General features: G+C 41.4%; 1 protein-coding gene across 2 annotated transcripts in view; it reads right to left on the bottom strand.

Moving 5' to 3' along the window:
* The window catches only part of Wnt2 (Wnt family member 2), a 59259-nt gene extending 36957 nt beyond the window's left edge, over nt 1-22302 (bottom strand). The window contains exons 1-3 of one of the 2 annotated variants that reach the window (XM_004644853.3): nt 21926-22302; nt 19600-19826; nt 13090-13367 (exon numbers count right to left, since the gene is read on the bottom strand). In XM_004644853.3, the coding sequence (XP_004644910.1) occupies nt 13090-13367; nt 19600-19826; nt 21926-22008 (588 nt within the window). In that variant the 5' untranslated portion in view covers nt 22009-22302. The remainder of the gene's footprint in view (nt 1-13089; nt 13368-19599; nt 19827-21925) is intronic. The other variant, XM_023705058.1, reaches the window with a different exon arrangement.
* Nucleotides 22303-25314: the final 3012 nt, after the last annotated feature.

Raw genomic sequence — 25314 nt, 5'->3', positions numbered from 1 at the left:
AAAGATTTAAATATTTGATGTGGGTTAAGAATCAAGAGAAAGAGACACTTTATCAAGCTATTGATGGGACAATATACTGATTCAGCATTTACATGGAAAGTGTTTTTGCATTACCTATCCACTTTTTCTCTCTCCTTCTTTCCCTCCCTTCCTTTTTTCAAATGTATTTAGTACAGTGTCTACAGGGTCTCACTACACAGATCAGACTCGTAGTGGTACTCCTGTTTTCAGCCTTCCAAATGCTGAGATCATAGGCATGCACCACCACATTCAGTCCCAGTTGCCTTCTCAGCGTGTCCCGGGGGGGGGGGGGGGGCTGGCATGACACATGGAGGATTGAACCCTGGTCCCTGTGTCTGCCTAAGCAGGCACTTTAATCTGCTGAGCTATCTGGCCAGCACCCTTCCTGCTGTGTATGTGTGTGTGTGTGTGTGTGTGTGTGTGTGTGTGTGTGTGTTGATGGGGGTCAAACCTAGCACTTCATGCAAGTTAAGCAAGCACTATGCCTGTGCAGATGTGAAGTATACATTCTCTGACCTTATGACTACACTGTGGAAATGCTTAGCACAAGTTTTAAAGGATAAAAATCAATAAGAAAGTTCAATGTGGCATAATTAATTTTAATTTTTTTTTATTTTTTATTTATGCATGTGTGTGTGTGTGTGTGTGTGTGTGTGTGTGTGTGGCCAGCTCAGCTCAGCCCACCAGGGGGCGGGGCTGGCTGGCATGTGGTGCTGGGGGATTGAACCGCGGTCCCTGTGCTTTGCTAAGCTTGTTTTAAATAGGTGCTTTAGACCACTGAGCCATCTCACCAGCCCCCAATGTGGCATAATTAATAGTAGCAAAGTATGAGAAGAAACCTGAATAACATCAACAGCAAAATGGCTATGTGAATCACGGTATATGTTTAATAAGGAAGGATTACATAGTCGTTGAATAATGAGGTAATGCATCTTCTAGGCATGACAGGAAGTGATAAAAGCAAAACATATGTGGTATGATCTACTTTTCAAGATCTTCATATGTGTTTCCACACAGAGGAGGAAGGGAATAAAGGTTCTTTTACTACCTGGCTGCAGTCTAAGAGATTTCATGGCCTGAAAAAGGTGGGGGGGATAAGAGTCAGGCTACTTCACCTGGTGAACAGGAATTCAAAGATTGTTCCCAGGCAACTAAGAAGGGAGCTGTGAGTCTCATCCTTGGTCACACACTAAAGTCACCTGGGGGTCATGTCTAGCTTTCCCTTTTGGTTGCCCTTGAAGTTCCTAGGGTGATTCTAACACACAGTCAGAGTTGAGGAGGTCGCCAGAACCCAGAAGGGCAGGGCAGAAGCTAAGAAACCCTGCTTATCTTGGGAGTCTCAGACCCTATGGAAGGCTAGAGTGACAAGACATGCCTGAGGCACGGCTGGCATGACATTTTCAGAAATGGGAAAATCTGGTATTCCTTGGAAGTTATTTCCTATCCTATGCCTCCAAAACATCTGAACCCCCAAGAAAAATCTGCCACAAGTAATAATCTTGGATACTTACTGTGAAGGGTGGGGATGAAATTCTCCGCTGCTGCTGCTTTGGGGGCAATGAAAGTAGGGGCTGTGGACGGATGGGTCAGGAGGTCGCCAACCACAGCAGAGAAGCAGGCTGTTCCTGCAGTTCTCGGGAGGCTTCTGGGGGTTGGGAGTGGTGGGGTCACAGTGCTGGTAAGGGAAACACTCTGGTGCACAGTCACTGACACTGATATTTTAGCTTTTTTCTAGATGTAGAGTTTAAAACTTGAAAACAATAACATCTGTGTAATACAGTAAGTACTCCATCTTTTTAACCATGTACTCTGTAGATTGAAACTATGTGAAGGGAAATACACAGAAAATTCTGAGAGCAAAACCTGAATTTGCATGTGCCAAGTGCCACGCTACCTCAGGAACAAAGTGCGGTGCCAGTGTGCCCTGCTGTGCCCTCTCCCCTTCCTTTCCCGTACCCTCACTCTCTCCAGCACTGGTTGTGTGAGCACTGCTCATGCATGTCTTATTTGTGTACTGGGAGGCCTGTGTCTGTACTGATGATGAACACATTATTTCTTATTTTTATTCCCTAAGCTATACAGTATAACAACTATTTGCATACCATTTGCATTGTATTATGTATTATAAGTAATCAAGAGATGATCAAATACATAGAAGAATATGCGTATGATATGCAAATCACCTATCATTTTATATAAGGGTCTTGAGCATTGTCTGATTTGAGTATCCACAAGGGATCCTAGAATCTACCCCCAACAAATACTGAGAAACAACTCCTCCCTGCATAGCCAAGGACAGTGTTGAGTCAGGACTGCATTTCATTATCTCTGGTCCAGTATCACAACCTCTGTGTCCATGAAGTGTTTTTTGGATTGAAGTCTGGGTTTTTTTCTGGCTACCAGTACCACTAAGCAATACTCACGATCTCCATCATCCAAATCGTGCCACTTACGCCATCAGCTTTCCCACTTTCCTGGGTCCGCAACCTTACATTCTCTCATTCCAACCTGGACCAGTTCCACAGCTGAGGCTCAACATGATGCTCTCTTGCGGTGGACTCTCGCAGATGCCACCCCCTCTTCTTAGCTATTTTTTCTGTTTGCTGCAGCACATTCCTTAATAGCTCCTTCAAGGGGCATGGAGAATACATTTCCTGAATTCTTGCATGTCAAAAATGTCTTCATTCATACTTTACACTTGATTAATAGCTTGGCTGGGTATAGAATTCTGGAGTGAAAATAATTCTCCCTCAAAAGTTTAAAGGTAGAGCCTAGCAAGGATTTGGTCTGTATGATTTCAAATGGGAAGTATGGTATCTGACTGGTTCTTTGAAAACAGAGTTGTTTTTGTTTTCATTTTACTTCTCCTTATTGTCGGTGTTCTGAAATAGCATGTTTCAAGAATTTTTCCCCATCAATCGTGCCTGACACCAAGCAGGCCCTCTTAGCCAACTGAGGCCTTCTCTCGAATATTTTCCTCCACTTGTTTTTTGTTTGTTTGCTTTTGCTTTTAGTGTTCTTTTTGGCATTCTAATTAGTTGCTAAACCTTCTGAATTGATTGACCATGTCCCTTATAATTTCTCCTACAATTTTTAAGACTTCCTTTCCGGCTTCATGAAAAAATTTCATCAGAGTACTATTTCTGTCTCTATCCCCGTACTCATCTCTCCCCAGAGGAAGATAAGTGAACTGTCCACCTGGTGGGCTTAGAGGAAGGGGCAGGGCTTCTCGGCCTGGGTTCCTTGCCCTTGGGGCTCTGCCAGTCAGTGGAGAGCATAAGCAAGGATCAGCTCCCAGCATGCAGCCCAGCCTGCGACGGGCACTGTCACAGAGCACTGTGCTTTTTTCTAGAAGTGAGGCAGATGTGTTTACTCCACCTATTCTATACTCAGTTTCAAACTCAGGTGGGTAGAAGGCAAGGTTGTTCGTGGACCTTAAATACCATTTGTGTTCTATATTTTGTTTTACTTTTGGATGGCTTCTTTGGCTTTCTAAGTTGTCCAGTTGTCACCATTTTCATTCTTATTTATGGACGCTAAACTCTTAAGTCTCTTGTGAGAAGATTAATTAGGCTTTTAAAAAGTTCTTAGCTGGGTATGTGGTACCCACCCGTGATCTACCTATCTGAGAGGCTGAGACAGGAGGATGGCGAGTTTAAAGCCAGCCTGGGCTACATAAGGAGACCCTCATCTTTTTAAAAAAAATTTTGTTCTTATCCCCAAATTACTGATTCTTTTTTGGGGATCTTTTTCCCTGTGATATTTGGTCTTTTTCATTCATGTTTCTGAATTTAATCTAACATGGTAATCCTTGGAGAGTCTCTTCCATGCAGTGGTAAAGGCACTGGAAACTCTGGTTGTATGAGAAGAGCTTGGACACAGCCCATCATGCTGGAAACTTTTAAAGACAGAAAACCTGGGAAGTAAAATACCATATTTCTAGGAGTTTTGCTCTTGGTTAAAGGGAAGGTAGGGCTCCCGATTCCATCTATGTATTTTATCAATTCATCCCACTTTCCAGGCCGATACCCTCTAGGGCTTGTCTATTGGCGAGACCTCAGGGCACAACCCCTCGTCTTCTGCCCCATCTGTTTTTTCCCTCATCTGCATTTATACTTCTAGATGGGAACTTCTCTATCTTTATTAGTTAGGCCTTCTTCATTTACTTTCCAGAAATTTGCTGAGCTCTTTTATGTCTTTGATCTTCTTAAGTTTGGTTTAAACCATTTTTATTTCACTATTCTCATTTGAATGAACTTTTACAGGAAGAGGTGGAACTTATACATCATGCCCATGGAAATGAGATTGTGTTGCCATGTGCAAGTACTGTTTGTACAAGAGGAACAAAAAAACAAGAAAGAGTCCACTTTCTCCAGCAGTAAGGTTGGAAGCTGCACTGAGAATAGTTAGATTCTGACTTCTGTGCTGTCTCTTCAAATCTTGAACCCAGGACCTTCACAGTGAACTACACCTTCAGCCTTTTTTTATTTTCTATTTTTATTTTGAGATAGCATCTTGCTCAGTTGCCCAGCCTAGGTTCAAACATCTGACCCTTCTGCTTCAGCCTCCTACAGTACTAGGATTACAAAACATGTATTGCCACCTCTGGCTCCCTCTTTGGGTATTCATGCTTGTTGCTTTAGAGACTCACTTTTGACCTTTCTTTGAGCTTCTCTTTCCCATTTCACAATCCTCGTGGCTCATCCTATCACCAGACTGGCCAGCACAGCTCTGAATCCATCGGCCCTCAGCATCTGCCTGAGTCCCATCCCATTTCTACTCTGCGGCGTCCTGTCAGCTGCCCATTTTGTGGTAAGAGCCCAGGGCATGGCAAGGTGGCTCAGGCCTTTGGGTCCCACCTGGCAGTTGTGCAGGCCTGTCATCATGGAGCATGCTGTCTTCAATTCTTCTGGCACAGGCACAGGGTCTTCATGGGGTCAGGCCAAGTCTGTACCTGACACCAATCTTCTGGCACGCGATAAGCAGGTTTTTCATGGGAGAGCTACCAGAATGGGGCTACAACAGACGGTGGCCCCCCCGCTCCCGAGCCCTGGAAGCCCCCTCTGCAGCCCTCCTCGCGTTTTACTTCTCCTACTCATTCTGTGTTCCAGGGCAGTTTTTCTTCTTGCGACTTTCTCTTTGTTGTTGTTTCTCTTCCTCCTTTCTTCTTGCCCCTTCTTTTCCTTTTCACTTAAATACATGCTAAGCTTTCACTTTCATTGATTGCTCTGCACAATTCTTAGAATGAGACAGTGAGCTTGGAAAGGACCAGCTGGTCACTATGACACCTAATTATAAGCAGATATGGGTACTTTTTAAAGATGAATTTGATGAGTGCTAAGGACAGCAGCGCTCTTTTGGTAGTTATCTGATAGAAACCATTTTAACAAATATGTAACTTTTCTTAATAAAATTCCTCAATAGGCTAATAATTGCTTCAGTGCTAAAATGTCAGCAGATTTTTTATGTGCTTCGTAAGTCTTTGATTTTAAAAGACTTATGAAGAGATATGCAAATTAGTTTCTACTTTAAAAAAATTTTAAAAGAAATGCTAAGATATTAGTATTCTATACTGTAGACAGAAGTCTGAAAGAAAAGTTAGAAGGACTTACATTCACTGTGTAAAACAATTCTGTCCCATATTTTTCTGCCCCAACTTACTGTCAAAATGTAATGAGGCATCACATTCAGCAGGTTCTTACCATCTGTCAAATCACACTGAATATATTTACTATTTTATTTAATTCACACATACATATAAGATACATGCTGTAATTATGTCCATTTCACAGATGAGGATACTGAAACACCCAGAAGTAAAGTCTTTAAGCTGCAGTGAGACAACTGAGGGCTGTCTGACTCCAAAGTCTAGGTATAAACTCACTGGTTAGTGCTTTTCATACTGTGGACTGCCCATCCCAGGGTTCTTATTCCTCAGATTCAGTGAGTTCAACTACACATTTTTATACTTAGTGTTTGCATTTTTGATTATAAGCTGAAAAGAGTTATTTTGCTAGTGATAATGGCAAACATCCCCCAAGAAGAATTAAATTGTGATTTTTTTTTTTTTTTCCCCAAAACCGGAGATTGAACTCAGGCCCTTGCGCTTGCCAGGCAAGCGCTTATTCTACTAAGCCATCTTCCTGGCCTCTAAATTGTGATTTCTAAAGTCAGTTTTTCTGAAAACTGAGTCCACATAACCATTAAGGTGTTTTAGGTCAACTTCTTTGCAGAACATGTAATTTTTTTTTCTAATAGGTATGTGCATTTTGCTAAGTTTACAAACCTTGCATTTTGTGTCTAGTAATTCCTTACCTATCAGAAAAAAGTCATCTACTTTATATTGTGTGGAATATTTGTCAACATAATAACTGATTTTGCTTTACAACCCTATTTAGAACTTACTTTAGATCTTTGGATGCTGTTTAAACTACTTTATTGAGTTAAACTTAAGCATTTGACGGAATGGATTAGTATTTTTTATATTGGTATATTCCACAGAGCATATTTCTGATCTTATGTCAGTTTTGCTAAGGAAAACACCCATTAAAAACATATTATTTAATTTTCAGGTGCTGGCTTAAAGCCAAGTACATGGAGGCCTTTGGACAGGTCTACATCGCAAAGATAGGAGTTACTGAAAGTAGACCAATTTGTATCCTTCAACCATACATGTTCTGGAACTAGGAAAGGAAGGAATATTTATCAGCATTTATTAACTTCAATACACCATTATGATTTCTTGAGCACTGCCATTATTTAAAAGCTGACCATGGGTGGGCTCAGCTAGAAAATACACGATGTGGGATTTATATCTATGGAATTCAAGAACATTATTGTTGACTATACAATATATAATTGACTAATGAGGTAAGTTTTAGAAACATTTTTCTATTAATAATAAAACTTCACATGGAACTATAATAATTTTGTTAAGGGTTAAGCCTTGTTTGAGACTTTAATTCTTTTTTTTTTAAATTCATACGCTATATCAAGATCTATGGGGCTGGGGAAGTAGCTCATTTGTCTAAGCACCTGCTGGAAAGCACAAGGACCTGGGTTCGATCCCCAGTACTCTTAGTGCTGGGGAGGCTGAGACAGGAGGACCACTATGAGTCTAAGTTGTATAGTGAGGCCCTGTACCAAATAAGTAAAAGATTAAACAAATCTATAATATTCAGCACATCCTATTTTGGGGTTCAATAAGACAGGGTGAGACTGGCAGAACTGACCTGATTTTTCAAAATGCATTTAATTTTATGAAGGAGACTAATCATAAAATCTGCCAAGTGCAATTTGTACCCGATAAAGATGCTCGAGATTATTGAAAGGAGGGCTAGGAGGAATAGGAGGTTGACGAAGCCTGGCTCTGTAGTAGTTCGGTTTCCTAACTTTCTTTCCTATTGATCCACCTCACTTTTTAAGAGTGTGATTTCTTTGTAATCATACCCTAGTTCTCTGAGGTCAGGTTCACTATTTGTTTATTATTTGAAGTGGCATCAGGAGATCTCTTTGAAGTCTTCATTAGAACTTAGCTGTCCCTGCATGTAAGGTTGTGCTTACATTTTACACGGCATCCATTTGTGTTTATTTTGGAGGCAGTGACTGTGCACGGAACTTGGAAGGGTCTTTTTTCATCCCAGCAACCCAGTGGGGCACATTTACAGGTTTTGTGGTTCTCTGGCACTGCTTTGGGTCAGGGGTTGTTTGGGCAGGGAGTGCGTCCAAAACCTCTAGGGTGCCCCCATCCTTTGAGCTGCTCCATGTGAAACACAGAGTTTCAAGTGTACTTGGAGTTTCAGATCATTTTCAGTTAACAAATATGTTCCACTGATTGCTAATTCTGCCTACCATGTTCGACCCCAAGTTCTCATAAACCTACCTCCTGCTTACAACCTGGTGCATGTGTGCAGATGTTTTACTCTGTATTGCAACCCTAGTTAGGTTGTGTTCAAGTATTGAACTAGTTTTCTGATTTCAGAGTCCTGCTCTCCCTAGTGCCTCAGTCAAGATGCTATCTGTAGCTAAGCACTCTCAATGAGTACAGCAGCCAATAACAGTATTAACCAGTCTGTTAAAATACCATGTAAATATCAACATAGTTGCCACATGTAAATTTTTGCTTAAACATTGAGAAGCTTAGTATATTGTACTTTATATTTAAACTTAAGGCTAAAAATGAAATGCACGGAACTTGGAAGGGTCTTTTTTCATCCCAGCAACCCAGTGGGGCACATTTACAGGGAGATAGTTATTTCATAATTTTCCTAGTAAATCTATTTTGTAAGTCACTGGTCCAAAAATTTTACAGAAACTTTGAAATCCAATATTCATCAATTTACAAAAATGAACTCTAGGAAAATTAAATGCATAAAAGTTATTGAAATCTCTCCCTCTCATTCCTTGTCTTCCACATCCCTTCCCTGGGATACCCATAGGTCTCTACCAGGAACTCGAGGCTTTTCAGGCACGGCCAAGACTGTTCCAGCCTTAGCTCCCATTAACCATGTCTTGGGCTCTCCTGCAGCAGCCTCAATGTTTCCCAACTTCGTGATACACTGTCCTCCAGTGTCTCTTTGTTTTTCAGTCCCTTCATCCTAAAAAGTGTTGGCCTTTCTTGGCCATGGGAAATCTTACCTCCAGCTCCAGTGCCCAACTCTTTCCCCCACGGCTGGACCCTTTGCTAACTTTGCTATGATGCCACTCAGCAAACCTTGTTTTGCACTTACACAGCTTTTGTCTCCCTGAATAAAAATTGGTCTCTTATGGTCAGGGGTTTCTGTACTTTATTCTTTTTTTATTTACATCTGACTTAGTACCAAAGTAAATGCCTTAATCAATTATCTATTGAGCCGTCTATTGAGAGATAGTCCAAGGAGACACAGAAATAGTGCTTTCAAACATACAGTGCCATTAGTTGGAATTTTGTAAATCCCTCAGATAAGGTCAGTTATATTTTCAACTTAAAACTTTCTTCCTATTGTTAAACATAGGTGCATGTTAATTTTAAAAATCTGTGAAAACATATGAAGGGGGAAAAGTCATCAATAAATCTACCTTTCAAAGCAACATCTGCTATTCTTTTTATTAAGGATAGAAATACTGCTTATCTCTTTCTGGGAAACTCTCAACACAGCTAATAAGGAAACACAGACAAATGCCTATAGGCAAACACAACTGGGTCTGAACCCTCAAGCTCAGCATTACAGGATTATATGACTGTGGGTTAGTCATTCTCATTTGCCTGAGGCCTATTTTCTCATCTGAAAAATAGAAATATTAATACTACAGTATTTTATGTTCCTATGGGGATTTCAGAAAGATCCTGTTATAAAACATTCAGCAGTACTCTATCAATTAGGAAATATTCTTCACCTTTTTTTATTAGTGTGCTGGACTGTACAGAAAAATGAGTGTATAAACAGATGGAGTAAACTGATTGAACTTTGAGTAACAGTTCACACTGGGTCATGCCAAGCTTTCTTTCCTGAGTTACAAAAAACTTCCACTTCACTACCTTATCCTGAGCACCTACTATATGCCACATTATCTGCTATGTGCCTTAAACTTGTCTTTCCATAAAACCACGCACATTATTTTTTGCATTACTTATGACAGTAATTGAAATCCAGTCAGCAAAGTCACTGGTATTGCATGATTAATGCTAAAGTGTTCTGATCTCTAATTCTGAGTCCTTTCTGTTTCTCCTATAATGAGAGACACTTTTCTGGAGAAAATGTTTTTATGAATTTCTGACATTTTTATGGAAATTTCTAGAGTGGCTGAATGGGCAGTATTTGTTTGGATACACGAGTTATTTTCTTACAAAAATTAGTTATGATTATTTCATCTTAAACGAGAGTGGACTACTTTAAAAGCGTTTTAAAAGCAAATGGAAAGGAACAATGCTGGGTAATGACCAGGCACTTTTGCTTGTAGTTTGCCAAAGCCTACCTCAGAATATAATTTAGAAGTTTACATAGTATTGTTTCTTTAGACGTGGAAAGAGTAAAGGAAGCCATGGAACTTCCTCCCTGAGAATAATGTTTTTTGTTTTTTAATTTATGTATTTGGTACAGGATCTCATTACACAGGCTGGAATCGTAGTGATCCTCCTGTTTTCAGCCTCTCCAGTGCTGGGATTGCAGGCGTGCACCACCACACCTAGATTCAGTGGCAGGCTCAGCACCCCGGGGGTGGTAGCAGCACGCCTGTAGTCCTGGGGATCGAATCGTTGTCTCTGCACTTTTCTAAGCAAGCACTAATCCACTGAGCTATCTCACTGGTCCTTAATGTTTGTTTTTGAGCCAAGCAGATTTATCTTTTCAGTTCTATTTGAGAGTGGAAAACTGACTTAATGAAAGATGAGTCCCAAGTGAACAAGGCAACTGATTTAAAAAATGATAGCACAGAGGATCTAAAGGATATTACAGTGCAGAGACACGTGAGGGTGCTCTAACCAGCTGCTATCATAAATGAATTGAACTAATTAACTATTGGGGAGATTAAGACTTGATACGAATGACAACATTCAATTCTTTTAGTATTGGCTGAACAGACAATTTTGTAAGAGACAATTTTTCTTTTAACTAAAAGGTATTGGGGCAAGTGAGATAGCTCAGTAGTCCAAAGTAGCCTTATGCAAGCTTAGGCAGGTACAAGGGATGGAGATTGGAGGCCAGCACCACATGCCGCACCAGCCCTCAGGGCAGGCTGAGCTGGCGGGAGGGGGGAACACTAAAAAGGTATTGGCCTCCTTTACCATTACTACTACCAGTTTGAAAAGTAGATATTCATATTGGACATGTGGTAAATAAAAAAAATAGAGAGAAGGAGGATCAGGAGCAGGAGAAGGAAGAGGAGAAAGAAGGAAAAAGAAGGAAGAGGAGGAGGAAAAAGAGGAGGAGAACAAGAGAAAAGAGAAGGAGGAGAAGGAGAAGGGGAAAGAGGAGAGGAGAAAGAGAAAGGGGCAGGAGGAGAACAGACTGACACTGTAGCATCCCTGGTAGACTGGGGTTTTCTAGAACAGGCTAGTTGAAGGTTTTAGCTCAGAAGGTCTGCCTTGAAACAAGAGCCCAGCCTGTTCTCATTTTGATTCCACAGACCTGCTGGTACAAAGGGGGAGTAAAAAATGGGGGTCTAATGACCACAAAAAGAGAATTAGAGACGCATGTTTATCTCAATACATTTACTCTCATTAAAGTTCATACTCTCTGACATCATGCATCTCCTTGAAAAAGTCTGCCCACCCACCATTAATTAAAGCCACATTTTAAAAAGTCAGCATGTGCACTTTTATTCCAATCAAAAGTAGGCTCCTAAGTTTTGCAGAGTAGGCAGGAGAATATCTGAGGCCTGACAGCTGTTCACCTCTACACAGTGAATAATCATGTGATTTACATTAAAAGTTGTGTTTAGTCAGGGCTTAGAATATAATAGCTAAGATCTATTGTCTTAAGAGTTGAAACATTCAATATCTATGACTTATTATGCAAAATTAACATTTATTTTGATAAGTCAACATTCTTTTGGGTACAGTGTAAGACCATATGCCTTTATCTTTCCAAACAGAGTAATCTAACTGTATGCCCTGCTGGAATAATTAAGCAGCACACTCCTATCAAAGGCACCACACTTTATAACTTGTACATGTGCTATCAAGGTCAAAGCAAAGGTCAGTGTAAATTCTTTTATCTAAATCATTGCACAAACAGCAATTACCAACACTCACAGGATTGCACAACCATAGTCTATATTCTTGGCAGTGGTCACTATAAGTTCATAAATTCATGAAAATAATGTTTATTTTTAAAAGTTTAAGAAAGGTACTATTTGTAAATAGTTCAGGTCACATTTATTCATAGCTAAAGCAAGAGTTATTTCCTTTGAATTTATTTTAAAAGATATTTGTTCTTTCCAGATCCAAACAAATCTGCATTCTTTTCTATTCTTTTTTATATTAAAGTTCCCCTTGGGGCCTTTCAATTTCATGCTGATCTTTCTTTATAGGTTAATATCATGCACATTTTCGGTTGTGTTGATAAGAGGCAAATCATGGTTATCTCGTTCCACTAGCAATTAGATTATTCCATAACGGCTCGGACCAAGCATCTGTTTAGCTCAGCCAGTTTGTGCTTTCTACTCAAAGGCATGAAATGTGACCCTCAGATCTGGTCATTCTAATTGCGAAGAAACCTGAGTTCTAGTCCTGACTTTGCTACTGCGTCACTTGAGCAGCTCGAGGCCTCCAGTACTCCATCTAACAAATGGGTGTCAGAGAGTGAGTACGGGCCAGACACCCCTAGCCCAGAGGCTGTCAGAGTGAAAGGAGAAGGGGCCAGGCCGCCCTCTGGTTCTCTCGCTTATCCAGGACCAGCAACCCCAGTGAGGGGTTTAATGAGCTGAGATGGGTCTGGCTTTACGAAACAACCCAACGAACTATGCCTACTGAATCTTCCATGAAAAATTTGGGAGAGAAAATTTGGACCTTTTTTGTGTGTGTGTGGTACTAGGGATTGAGCCTGCACCTCTGCACTGAGCTAACATCCATAGCACCCTTTCAAAGCATTTTTTAAATTTTCAGACAGGGTCTTGCTAAGCTGAACTGTCCAGGCTGGGTTCAAACTTGTGATCCTCCTGCCTCAGCTTCCCAAAGTGCTAGGATTATAGGAGGGTGTCATCATCCCAGGTTTACTCCGAGTCTTGGCATTGTTTAATTGCAAGCATTCAGTATAACACTGGCTTGTAGTATAAAGCACTATCTTAACCCATGGATTTTACCTCCTACCCAAGATGGTAGAGAATTCAAAGGGACCATAAAACAACTGACTAAATACAATGCCAAAAGCAGTGGGTAGACTCCCTCAGTTCAGCTGTGGGAAGAAAGGTATGGGCGGGGCTCTTTAAATACAGTTGGTAGTCCTTTAGAGCAAAAAGCTCTGGCCTGGGGGCTATGGGAAGTTGTGCCTATGCAGCATTTTATCAATTCTAGCAAGATAAGATAAGCTCTGTGTAAGTGACTCATAAGGCCTTCTGGCCCTCAAAATGGGTACAGTTGCATTTCCATACCTTCCTGCCAGCTCTGTTGTTGTGAAGATTCATCAGGGCTCTGGCATCCTTCCCCTGCCTTTCCTTGGCATCCACAAATGCTCGGGCAAACTTGATCCCATAGTCAATGTTATCACTGCAGCCACCCCAGTCGAAGATGCCTTTGCTGTCTCTGGCAGTTCCTTTCTTCTTTGGATCACAGGAACAGGATTTTAATTCTCCTTGGCTACAGGCCCTGGTGATGGCAAATACAACTCCAGCTGAGGAGATGGCGTAAACAAAGGCAGATTCCCGACTACCTGAAACACAAATGATTTTCTTAAAAGTAGTCTGGGAGCACTAATTCTAGTAATTTTCACATAGCGACTGTTCAATACTTGATCTGCCTCTGAAACTGGTAGTCTAGAAAGATTCTTTTCTACAGCCAAGACACTCTTTAGACGTAAAGTTGATAGTGAGGTTAAACCCAACTGCATATGTTGTAGGGTAATAATAAGCTTCTCTTCTAGAGGGTTAACAACCTAAGTTTGCAGACCAAAAATCAGAGAAAAGGAAGGGCTGAAAGGACAGCCAACATTTTGGCCCTAGCCTTTCAGGGTCAGTGAAGACTCAGGACATAGGAGAACTTTCACTGTAACATCATGTAACTCAGTTGTGTCCCAAATTTTCTGATCAAGAAGATTATGGGGCCACAGAGCAATGTGCTCGATGATGTAGAGTGTGCCTGAGGAGAATCACATGGAGAGAAAACATTCTCTCAGGCTTTCACAAAGAGCAAATCGGTCAAGAATGGCCATGATTCATCCACATGGCTAACACTGACAAAGGATCTACAAAGTATGGTACAAGGTTTCAGGACAAATCCTGAGGGGACTTGACTGACCTTATCAGACACAAAAGTTACACTTCTTGTTATATAGGCCTTGCTTTATCTTGATCTTAACAATCCAGCAAAAAAGTATAAAAACGAGGTATAAAAAGTAAAGTCATATTAATATGCTGAGCTGTGAAAGGCTCAAGTCAACAACTTCTAACATTGCCAGTCCTACGGATAGCCCACTACAATTATGGACTACTGGACTATATTGGATTATTTTGCTGAATTCATGCACCTACAATATTTAAATGGCAATGGAATACCTGTCTCTAACAAAATTAAACAAAAAAAGGGGATACAAATGAAGGACCATTTTGTATCTGTACATACAAAATAGGATAGATATATGGTAACTTTCTCTTAATTCAATGAGAAGAAAGATTTGTATTAATAGTATTTGGACAGGATATCATGTCTGCATCTTGTACTATGGATAACCACTAAGAAGATAACAATATGCAATGCATTAATTATTGAAACTGTCCTATTAATCAGTTTTGAAACTGTCTCATTTCTGTTTCTCAACAAAATTAATAAAAAAAAAAGACACTCTTTAATATAAAGAATCTCCACATAAGGTAGATTTCCATTAATTTGGCTATCTCAGGCAGCTCTCCTTAAATACAGAGTATAAAAGAAAGAAAAAAAAAAAGCCCTTGCCCAGTTACTGGTTCATGAGTCTCAGATACATGCCTGCCCTTTATTTACCTGGGACCATAGATGTCACAGAATAGTGCAGTGGATTTTTTCTAACTGTAGTGTCTTCACTCATAAAATAATATAGAATTCCATTATTCATTCCACAATAGGGTTGAGAGCTAAAGATACCACAATTTTCCTTGCAAAAATACCTTCCAAAATGAGTACTGTTGCACATGCCTGTGGTCCAAACTTTTCAGCAGGCTGCATAGGGAGGACTGCTTGAATGCAGGAGACTGAGGCCAATGTAGGAAAACCAAAGCAAAATGCCTTCTGAATCTCCACACATTACTGAGGACACTTTTGGGCATTTTACTGACCCACACTGAAATTCTGATGCAGAGAAATCTAGGGGTTGAGATGGGAGGAGAATTTAGGCAGTAACCAGCCCCTAGTGCTAACACTGGAGAGCTTTGGCTTCACGTCAACTTTCACAAGTAATTGAGAGATGTTGAAGGCAGTGTGCAATATCCCTGAGTTACATGCTATGTCTAACTATTAAGGGGAATTTACTTTCTTTTGGAACACCTGCACTAATCACTAGTATTAGGTAAAAGACAGTGAAAAGTTTTTCGTTAGTTTTTCTGGAAGGAAACAAATTTACCGCCTATAATTAGACTCGGGCAAGAACCCTTTGGGGTGCTTTCTTAGAACTTTTATTAGAACACAGGCTACTTTCACTTACAGGCTGAAAGGTACATATTTCAGTGCAATAACTACATTAAATTATTTTAATAATCTGTAGTAACTCATAACACGGTGTTGTGGTATAGTGACAGATATAAGGCTCTTTAGGGTCCATGTGCACCTCGTTTTTCAAGTAGAGCTGTATTTCATTGTTATTAGCATGCCTTTTTATTAATGGTTGCTGCAGCAAATATATTAACAATCAAAATAGAAACTGGACAACCTAATGCCAATGCAAGGCAGAAAGCAGAGAATCATTTGGCCATTCAATATGTCAAGACACGTGTGTGTGACTTTTTGAACCACACAGCTGGGAGAACAAACCACCTTTTTGCATGGAAGCCCTGCTTGTTTCCGTTTGTCATTCAGTGCTAAAATTTATTATATGTCATTTGCAATATTTGCTCTGCTAGTCTCATTAGAAATCAGGAAAATATGTCTACACCATATTAAATGCACTTACCTCAGCCTTCAGAAATATCTTTCAAACTTCTAAACATCAAGAAAGGGCTTAGGCATGCACTACAGCTAGGTAAAATCAATGAGATGAATATGTGCCATAGGTAGCAGGTTGTATTCTCCAGAGAGGAATGTGTGATCATGGAGATGTGTTGGAGTCCTAGCTCATTATTATGGGGAGCATGCATATTCTGGCTGGAAGTGAGATACATGTTAAAAAAAAAAAAAAAAAGTAACCTATAGGTGCAAATGTGGCTTAATCTCAGGTAGCAGCTTTTGGATAAATGAAAGTTTTCTTATACACATTTGCAATATCCATTTTGTGAAAATCCCTGTTCATAGCTACTCCATTTATCTTCTAAACTCTTGTTTTACTGTCCATGTTTAGAGATATAATATGGAGTGAAAATTGTTAAATGCTTAATATACTTAGCACTACTTTATTTTTTTTAAAGGCTGCCTGATAAATTTTATGAGCTGGTCTCTTTGGGGGAAAGGCACAGAAGATGTGAAGTATGTCAGTAACCAGACATATTTTAAAAGCAGTAAAGATAAATTTTCTAGGCACTGAATGCATCCTGGTATAACTTGTAAACAATTACATTACTCGTTGGATGAAAAAAATCATAATCTGCTACATTTCATAAATAATTTCAAGGCAAAACACCACCCTTCTAAATTTTTGTCATTTATTATTCAAGTGGATTACTAAATAGATAGATGTTTGTTTATTTAAATAAAAATTGAGCACATCGGTGGATTTTCATGTTTCTCTGCAGATGTTGCAGTATCTTGTAGATAGGGCCTTAAGATGTTTTCAGTTAAGTGCTTCAGATGAATCACTAAAATGCTATGTGTGAAATAGTAGCACATCTCAAGAGCTGGCTTTGTAACAAAAGAAATTTTGATCCTGGGCTTCTTAGAAAAACTGATTCTTATTAAGGCCATCACAAAATGGAATAAAATCTAAATCAAAATGGTGATATTTATACTTTCTAGTATGTTAATATGGAAGCGTCTCTTATTTTTGGATAGCAATAAGTCAAGCAATGTTTTTTTTTTGTTTTTTGTTTTTTTTTTCAGAACCGGGGATTGGACTCAGGCCGTTGCACTTGTTAGGAAAGCACTTATTCTACTGAGCCATCTCCCTGGCCCAAGCACACAGGCAAAGTCTTTGTTTAAGTTAGAGACTGCTACCTGGGATAGCAATCTGTATGCTATTCCAGGTAGCAATGCATGCTATCCCGACAGCAATCTCTATAGCAATCTCACTAATGGCCTCAATGTTGCTGAAAGGTCATGGATTGTAAAATTCTCTTTAAAAATGTTTTCTGGTTTTGGGGAGGGCTATTTTTATATTACAAAGATGAGACTTAATCAATCTTTTGTTTCATAAGGCTTATTCTAGAATTCTGGAAGTATATTACTCCTGCTTTGAAGAACTTTTTGCAGTTGTCTCTGCCTATAACTAATGACTATATGTTGAAAAAGAAAACTACGAATGTTCCTAAACATTGTACTTTCTTGCTCTGGCTCTCTAAAGAAAAGCAGACAAATGTACTTCATTTCTCCCTAACCATGGATGGGATGTTTTAGTAACTCCAACATCTTTCCTGTTCATTTTCTCTATTCACCAGGCATATTTGGGTTTAAAAAGAATTCAAAACTCTAATATGCAAATTTCTCTCTAAGCAATTACTTGTAAAAATCTTCAGTTAACTTTATTGGAATTTCATGATTATTTCCAAGATAAGCTGCTTTGAGCCAAGGTCAACCCTCTTATTACCAACACAAAATTGTCACTGATAGTCACCGGAGTCTGCATAAATGTCTGGGAAGGAATCTGGTCTTCTGGGAAGAAAGGAAAGAAACTGTGTAGCGTGAGTATTTGAAGTTCTGAAAACTTTGCCAAAGCATTCAGCTGGACACAAAAGAAATCAGAAAGAAGTGCAAGTTGGAATCTCTTATTTACCTGAGATCTCAGACAAAGTCAAGCTGGTTATATTTCCTTCAGTTCTAACCTGTCTCTTTCAGCAACTCCAGCTTTTGCAGATATACTATCTTTAGAATCACAATCAACACTTCTTTCTTTGATTTGTGATCTAAAGAGTTTTTTAATATAAAGACATTATAATGGATGGTGAGGTGATCATTCTACAAATGAGAAGTGCATCTAATTTTAAATCATTGGAAAATGGCTATAATTTTATTAAGAAAAATCTTTATACATCTTTTAATATTCTGAGCCTGCAAATATCTCAAGATTACTTGTGCTAGATACTTGCAAATTCTCTTTGACAAGTCCTAACACTTTAATTGATTCAGTGGTGAGCTAATCTAGGTGAAGTCTTAAAATTCCATGAAGCTGAAATTTACTATTATCCTTTCAAAAATTTGCGATGTCATATTGAAACTCCAAAAGGAATGCAGAAGAATACAGTTCTTAAACTGGAGAATAAAATTACAGAATATCACAGTAAATTAACTTTTGGGATACTCTAAGACTGAGAGTACTACGCCCATGGGGGATTTTAGAGACATTCAGTTATGCATTTGGCCTCATAAAACCCTAGGGCTGCGATGATTACATGATAGAAACACCCTCTGTTAAGCATTACCAAGTGCACAGCCTGGATGATTTTCTTGGGAATGGGGCGTGGGGGTGGGCAAAAAGCAAGTGTAAAGTTCCCGCTTTCTGGGGTTTGCACATAAGCTATTGTGTTTTTAGGCAGATTCCCAATAGCAAATTGGCCATGTTATTTCATAGATAATGCTAATTGTGCCAGATTAGAGGATAGGTATTATTTGAAAGTAAAATCTAGCTTTTAATTAATTTTTTCTGATTATATACTAGTTAGCAAACTACTTTTAATATTCAGAACTTTCAAAAAGTTTATTATATAATTTGATAATGTTTAATGTTCTAAGGAAAAATAAATCCACATACATGGTTCTTATCCCTGTCTTTCATAAATTATTATACTGACTCACCACAATAAATATAATTATTAGATACTTCAAACGTGTACAAGGGGGCTGGGGATTTGGCTCAGTGGTAGAATGCTTGCCTAGCAAGCTGGAAGTCCTGGATTTGGTTCTCGGCACCAAAAACAAAAAAATAAACCTCCACAAACATACATGAATAGGCAAATGGAGCTGGAAAATAACAGGCACTCACTAAAAGTTCAAGTCATTCCTTGTAATAAAGGAATATGACCTGTAGTGTATGTGGCACCAAGCAAACTGTAGGGAACACAGGCTAGTCCCTGCCCTTAGTGAATTTACAATCTATTGAAAATGTTTAATTTAGACACAGATTGATCCAAGGCCAAGTAGCCAAATGACAGGATAGGAATAAATGGTAAATACTTATCTCTGCTTCTTTATAACACTTTCGTAGGTTTTAAAAGAAAATTATGAAAATCTGGCTAATAAAAGATTTGAGTATTCCATCCTGATCTTCTGCTCAAATTCTTCTGAAATGTTCAAGCCCCAAGAAAGACAAGGAGAAAAGTCAAGAGTGCTATGGCTGCCTCTCTTCTCAGTACAGAATCTGGCCCTGGAGGGACAAGCATAGTTTAAGTGATCTAGCAAGAAGTGCAAAGATACATATGTCGTCTTGTAGGACCAGGACCTGGGAAGACTTTAGAAATATCCTTCGATTTCTCCAAGGTGTCACATGTAAGGTAAGGCAATACTCCCCACAGGGCACAAGCTGAAGAAATGGACGGAATGAGGGAGAGCTCTGGAGACCATAAACGGAGAGAGGTGTGAGCAGCTCACAGAGGGGGTTGAGGGAGGACACTCACTTCGGAGCAGAACCCTGCCAAAGAGGCCGTGGTCCCTGTCCAGGGTGTTACAGTTCCAACGGTGCTGGCGGAACTGGTGCTGGCACTCTGCAGTCCACTCCGCTACTCCCAAGCCAATGGCACGCATCACGTCTGGGTGGCGGTGGCACAGCTGCCGCTGGCGGCTCACCAGGCCTGGCACATTGTCACACATCACCCTAGAGGAGCCACCAGTAGCTCTCATGTACCTGTGAGGAGCCAATACAGAAGGAAGAGCAATTTGAGTAGCCAGGGTGGCCCACTGTTCACCAGGAGAGCCAAGTTCAAAGCATTCTTCAAATATGAATGCCCCATGCATCTGACGATCTTAGGAATCAATGGTTATTCCGTTCAGGAAAGCAGCAGGCAAGGAGGCATTGGGAGGGAGCTGTTAGGAGGCTGCCCTAAATGGAGTGATGAGTGTCTCTTCTACATAAAACAAGCAAGCACCACAGCACGATGCTCCACTCAGGTGACAGAAGCAAGATCTGCATGCAGTACAGCCAGAGAAGTGAATGGGGGCTGTGCTCCCTGGGGGCTGAGGGATTTTCTTTCCCAAAGAATATTCTGTTCTGTGTGACACCATGTGTCTGGACTTGGCTTTGAGAGAGGTCGACTTTTAAAAGCTCCTCAATCCTATTTATTTGACCTAATGTCTTAAAAACTATCTGAATCTATCTAATCTACACCTGCTGGTATCTGATATTACACTCTGCTCAGACACGCTGCTCTTTCCTTACTAAAGAATCCTTTAAATATTTCCATTTTCTAGTTGTTTTTGGCTTTTATAGAAAATCTTTGGAAAAGAATTCTTTCTATTGTTATTAAGGACACTAAATGTTTGGAAGAATCAAACAGTGTTATAGCTCCATAAAGTACTTTCTGAAAAGAAACTTTAACAAAAAAATTACATCATCATCCCTACCCAGATGTTCTCTATTAGTTGTGAAATGTTTAGAAAGGTACCTTTTATATAAACCCAAGCTGCCATAGGTGTTTTTTGAAGTGATCAAACAAGGAGAATGTCTTTTTCTTGTATTTTCATTATTTTATATGATCATAAAATCGTTACAGCTGTGACTTCCAAAAAATATATTTAAGTGACAGCTGAGAGACAATGTGACAAAATGCCTGAGCAATAAATAATGTTTATACACCCATGGAAACAGAAATTCATTTTATTGAAAAATGGTCAGTCTGATAAATCAATCTTTGATCCTGTGTCAGCAATGTCAAGGCTACACACCCTCTTGTTCAAAGGAAGCTTAGGAAAGAACTGACCCTCTCTTCCCATCCAGGCTTTCCTTGTTCTGGTGAAGAGCTCCACAGCCTTCCTCAAACATCCCCTGATCTATTCTTTCTTTTGGCTGAGATTCCTTATCAATGCCAGTGAAAAATAGCCCACTCTAACCAATTTTTCCTAAGTATTTTAATATCAGTTCTGAAATATGAGGGAAAGAAAAATTAGAGTTCTCAGCTCCATCTCTTTCCAAGATCAGACAGCCCAGAGACGGGGGGAGAGCTTCTGGAGAGTCAGGCTTATGCCTTTAAAACTTTTTACTTATGCCCATCACTATGCAAAATAAATATATTGTAAACCAGTGTACTAAGGACAGCATCAAAGTTACTTCTTGGGTGACAGTTTCAAGCAGGGCAACATTTTGGACACCTCAGGGCAGTAGCTTTGTATCAAGACTATAGTTTCTACTTGTAGGCAGCAAAATGTTCTTCTGCCTCACTGGGAGGAAACATCGGGAATGTGGAAGGACAGGAAATAAAGCAAAAGCACAAGCTTTGGGCTCTACAGCTCCTGACTGCTTGAATTGGTTTATCCTTAGCCAAGTTTCTTGAGAACACTGGGGTGGGGGAGATGGTTAATAGTTTTCAAGATGAATTTACACGCGCACACGCACACACGCACATGTGCATATACACACTGCTAGAGCAAGAGACCAGGCTAAGGAGTCTCTCAACGAGGTGAGAACATGACTGATGTTTCTGTCGCTCAGCTGGATCCAAATACCCAAACATCAGAGCTCTCATTTGAAGGGGTATGTGATTTTTTCTTTTTCTTTCTTTTTTCTTTTTTTTTTTTTTTTTTTTTTTTGAGTTGTCAAAGCTGTAATAGGTTACAAGAAAAGCAAAGGGGCTCAGTTCAGGATGCTGGGATAGGAGAGGGTAGCTGTCTGGGCTCAGACCTTAATTCACAACTGCCAAGCTGCGGGGAACGTGGTAAGGTCTATGTGGCCAGTGCGGTCCTGGCTTCCGTCTCCAAAAATCCACCCCATACCCTGGTCCATGGACTTACCACCATGAAGAGCTGACCTCAGGGATGAGGCAGGTCAAGAGCAGAGGGAGCCAGAACCAGATTCCACCGAGAGGGGAGTTCATATTAACCCCCTTGCGTCTGCATCAGGTCAGACTCCGTGTGCGGGCGCCATGCGTGCCCGGAGCAGAAGCGCTCAGCACCGGAGCGCCTCGTCACGCTGCCGGCGCCTCGCCCCCGCCCCCTGCTCTCGTCTGCAGCGAGTGGTGAGACTCCTTGATAAAGTTTCAAAAGACGAACGGGGGAGCGATAAAGGCCGGCCAGGGCCGCCTCGCCCACAGCCCAATTCCCCAGGCGCAGCGAGCACTGGCAGCCCGGAGAGCTCTGCGCACCTCCCGCCAGTCCCTGTCCCTTCTGCTTCCAGGCGAGCGCAGCTGAGGGAGGGGGCGCTGCGCCGGGCGGGGCGGGTGGGGCACGGGATTTGATACAGGAGCAGATGCAAGGAAATGATGGCAAGGGATGTCTGGATGTGAAGTGAAAGGGGAAGAAGAATGTGTCTGCGTGACCGTGGGCACTGAGGAGGCAGACTCCTCCAGGGAAGCTCCTGACCAAAGAGCATCTGTGGTCCCTGAGCACAAGAACATGTATTTTCGATAGCGGAGACCACCCTTAAGCAAACCTTAGTCCTCAGAAGTGCAACAGTGCAAAGGAGGATTGGAGGGGAAGGCTAAGGAGATTGCTGCGTACAGTTCAGGAGAACCCAGAAAGGATTTTCAACTCACAGCTTCATTTCTCTCGCTCACACTGGGGGGAAGAGAACACTACATTTGGAGCCTCTGGGTGTGTGGGGTGAGACTGGGGAGGCAGGGTTAGGCCTCTGGGTAACGAAGACAAGGGGCATTGGCTCCTGGGTGCTGCCCTGATATACGGAGCTTGTAAAGCGGGCCTCTGGGCCGTGATCCTGGGGACCTCACCCAGTAATCATAGCCAAAGCACCCGCACCCGGGAAGGTGCGGTTTTCACGCTAACCCAGCTCCTCCCTGGCGTGACAGGGAAGATCCAAGACAGCCAGGCATCCACAGGGTCTGCGCCCCAACATAGGGTGTACATCTTGCTGCCTTAGCGCTCTAGCTAGGTTTCTAGGGGAAGCAACGGGACATTTGGTCCTGAAACTGGGGCCACACAGAGCTCAGATAGGAGCTTGGGACGGCGGGTAGGGAGGGCATCGCGAGCAGCAACTGGCTTCTAGCCCCACCGTTTATCACCGGAAAGGAAGGAAGACCAGGAACTCCAGAGGCCGTGAACTGTTCCACTGCTCTTTTCCTGGGGCGGGGGATGTACCACCCGCCCCGAGGAGCATGCCCTGGAGAACAGGGATGGGGGGTCACTGGCGCCTCATTGTTCATAAGGTGTTAGTGGGCGTCTAGATAGAAAAAACGGGCTTCCCCAACCCCATTCCGCCCACCTCTTGGGCCGGAACCGGCAAAACGTCAGCTCTCACCCAGCAAGAGCACGGTGAGAGGCTAGACGAGGCTCAGCCCAGAGATGCCAAAAACCTGAAAGATGCTGTCATCGCCACCCCCTTCCCCCACGCTGGTCCCGGGCAGGTCCGGCCCCTCCCAGGCTGACCCAGATACGTCCCCGTTTGGGTCCGGAAAGGGAGGAGAGGGAAACAAGCACTACGCCACCCACGACTCGGGAAGAGCAGGGCTCCGAGCCAGGGCTGCTTCGTATCGCTGGGCTGCGACCCAGGGGAAGTTGTGCTGTCTGTGCTGTTCTCCAGGGCGGGGAGGGGGCTCATTTCTCCTGGAGTACGTGCGCAGGCGGCGGGGGAGGGGCAAATCACACCGAATAGCAGCACTTCGTCAAGCCCTGTCCTGAGGCGCCTTAGCCCTCTTCCTCACAAAGCAGAGGAGTAAGGTACAATTTACCTTCACTATCTTTTCTCTCACAGTTTGTTGAATTAAATCCAGAAACTTGGGACTGGTGGAAGAGATGGCTGGCCTCTGAGGAATCCTAACTTGCCAAAGTTTCACTTCTAGTAGTGAATAAAATAAGGGGGTGGATTTGTAGGTTAGGGAAGGTAGGCAACTATAAGCTTCTCTCATGGAGAACAAGAATTTAAACTACCTTAAAATGTCCAACTCAAAGTCGCACCCATCTCTGCACATAACATCCTCATAGCTCAGGGGTGTTAGACGTACAGTGTGATGGTCAGGTCAGAAGCTCTTCCTCTCCACCCAGTGAATTACTGAGTGCCCAGCAGACCTGCCCTGTTGCTGTGAGGCCAGTGGAATGACCTAAACCTGAAGCAGACCTGGAAAAGGAATGGTCCACTATTAAAGCTAATTAAATTCACTCCAAGAATTTCATCCTAGGGATGGAGGAGGAACTGCCACATAACTTGCCCAGGAGAAATCAGCGTTGGTGAAAAGCAAAGGGCTGAAAATTTTCAAGAGAAGTTAAATCCAGATGTGAAAAGAGGTCCACCCAAACACCCCTTCCTGACCTGTTGAGAGACAGTCTGGACCAGATGACTTGTCTCTTCCAGATCTAGGATTCTATTTCCCTCCTGTACTCCACCCTTATTCACTTTATGACCTATTACTTAGCTCCATTCATTTTCTCTCCCTACCAGAATCTTTACTCCCCCCTCATCTGTTCTCATTTTGTTATGTACCCCTCACTTTGAGGATGGGCTGTTCCCTAGGGGATAGAGTTAAAACACACTGAAGAAAAGTAAAAGGAAAGGAGGTTACAGCAAACTTTCATTTCTTCAACAGCAAAAACTACCATCCTAAACAAGAGTTAACAGGTAAATTACATGAGTTTGGTCTAACTATAGAACATGATGAGATAACAATAACAAGGTTGAGAGTGTCATTAGATTTATGCATTTTATATCTGATTTCTAAATGAGGTATCTCAGAATTGACAGCAAAATTCACTCCACAGTACACAAAACTTGATTCTGGTTTTGGAGATTATCGTTAGTTTGCTTGTAACTTCAGCACAGTACTGTAGCCAAGTGAGTCAGTCTGTTTTCTTAGATCTATTGTTTGTCTAATTTCCCAGGGAAGAGAAAAAAGTTTACTACTAAGCCACCCCACCCTTTATAAATGGAGGCACTTGTCTATCATTTGTCTCTCAGTCTGAACTGGCTTCTTCCTAAGAGAGTGACTACTCATAGAGCCTCTCACTAACCAAAGGAAAAGTTCTAATATCTATCATTTCAATCTCAGGGTACACTGAAATTAATGTACACTGAAGACTTATTTCCAGCCCTTAGAGAGTAAGAGGCAGCTGATTTGATTTACAGACAGGAGCTATCCACCACTGGGCAAACTTATACAATATCTTTTCAGATATTGGATAGTAAGAAGAATATGGCTGTGACTCATGACAGAAAGGAAATACAAGAGGTGAACTCC

This window comes from Octodon degus, unplaced genomic scaffold, assembly GCF_000260255.1.
Source record: "Octodon degus isolate 3935 unplaced genomic scaffold, OctDeg1.0 scaffold00213, whole genome shotgun sequence".
Classification (NCBI taxonomy): Eukaryota; Metazoa; Chordata; class Mammalia; order Rodentia; family Octodontidae; genus Octodon; species Octodon degus.
This window is presented reverse-complemented; position numbering and strand designations above follow the sequence as displayed.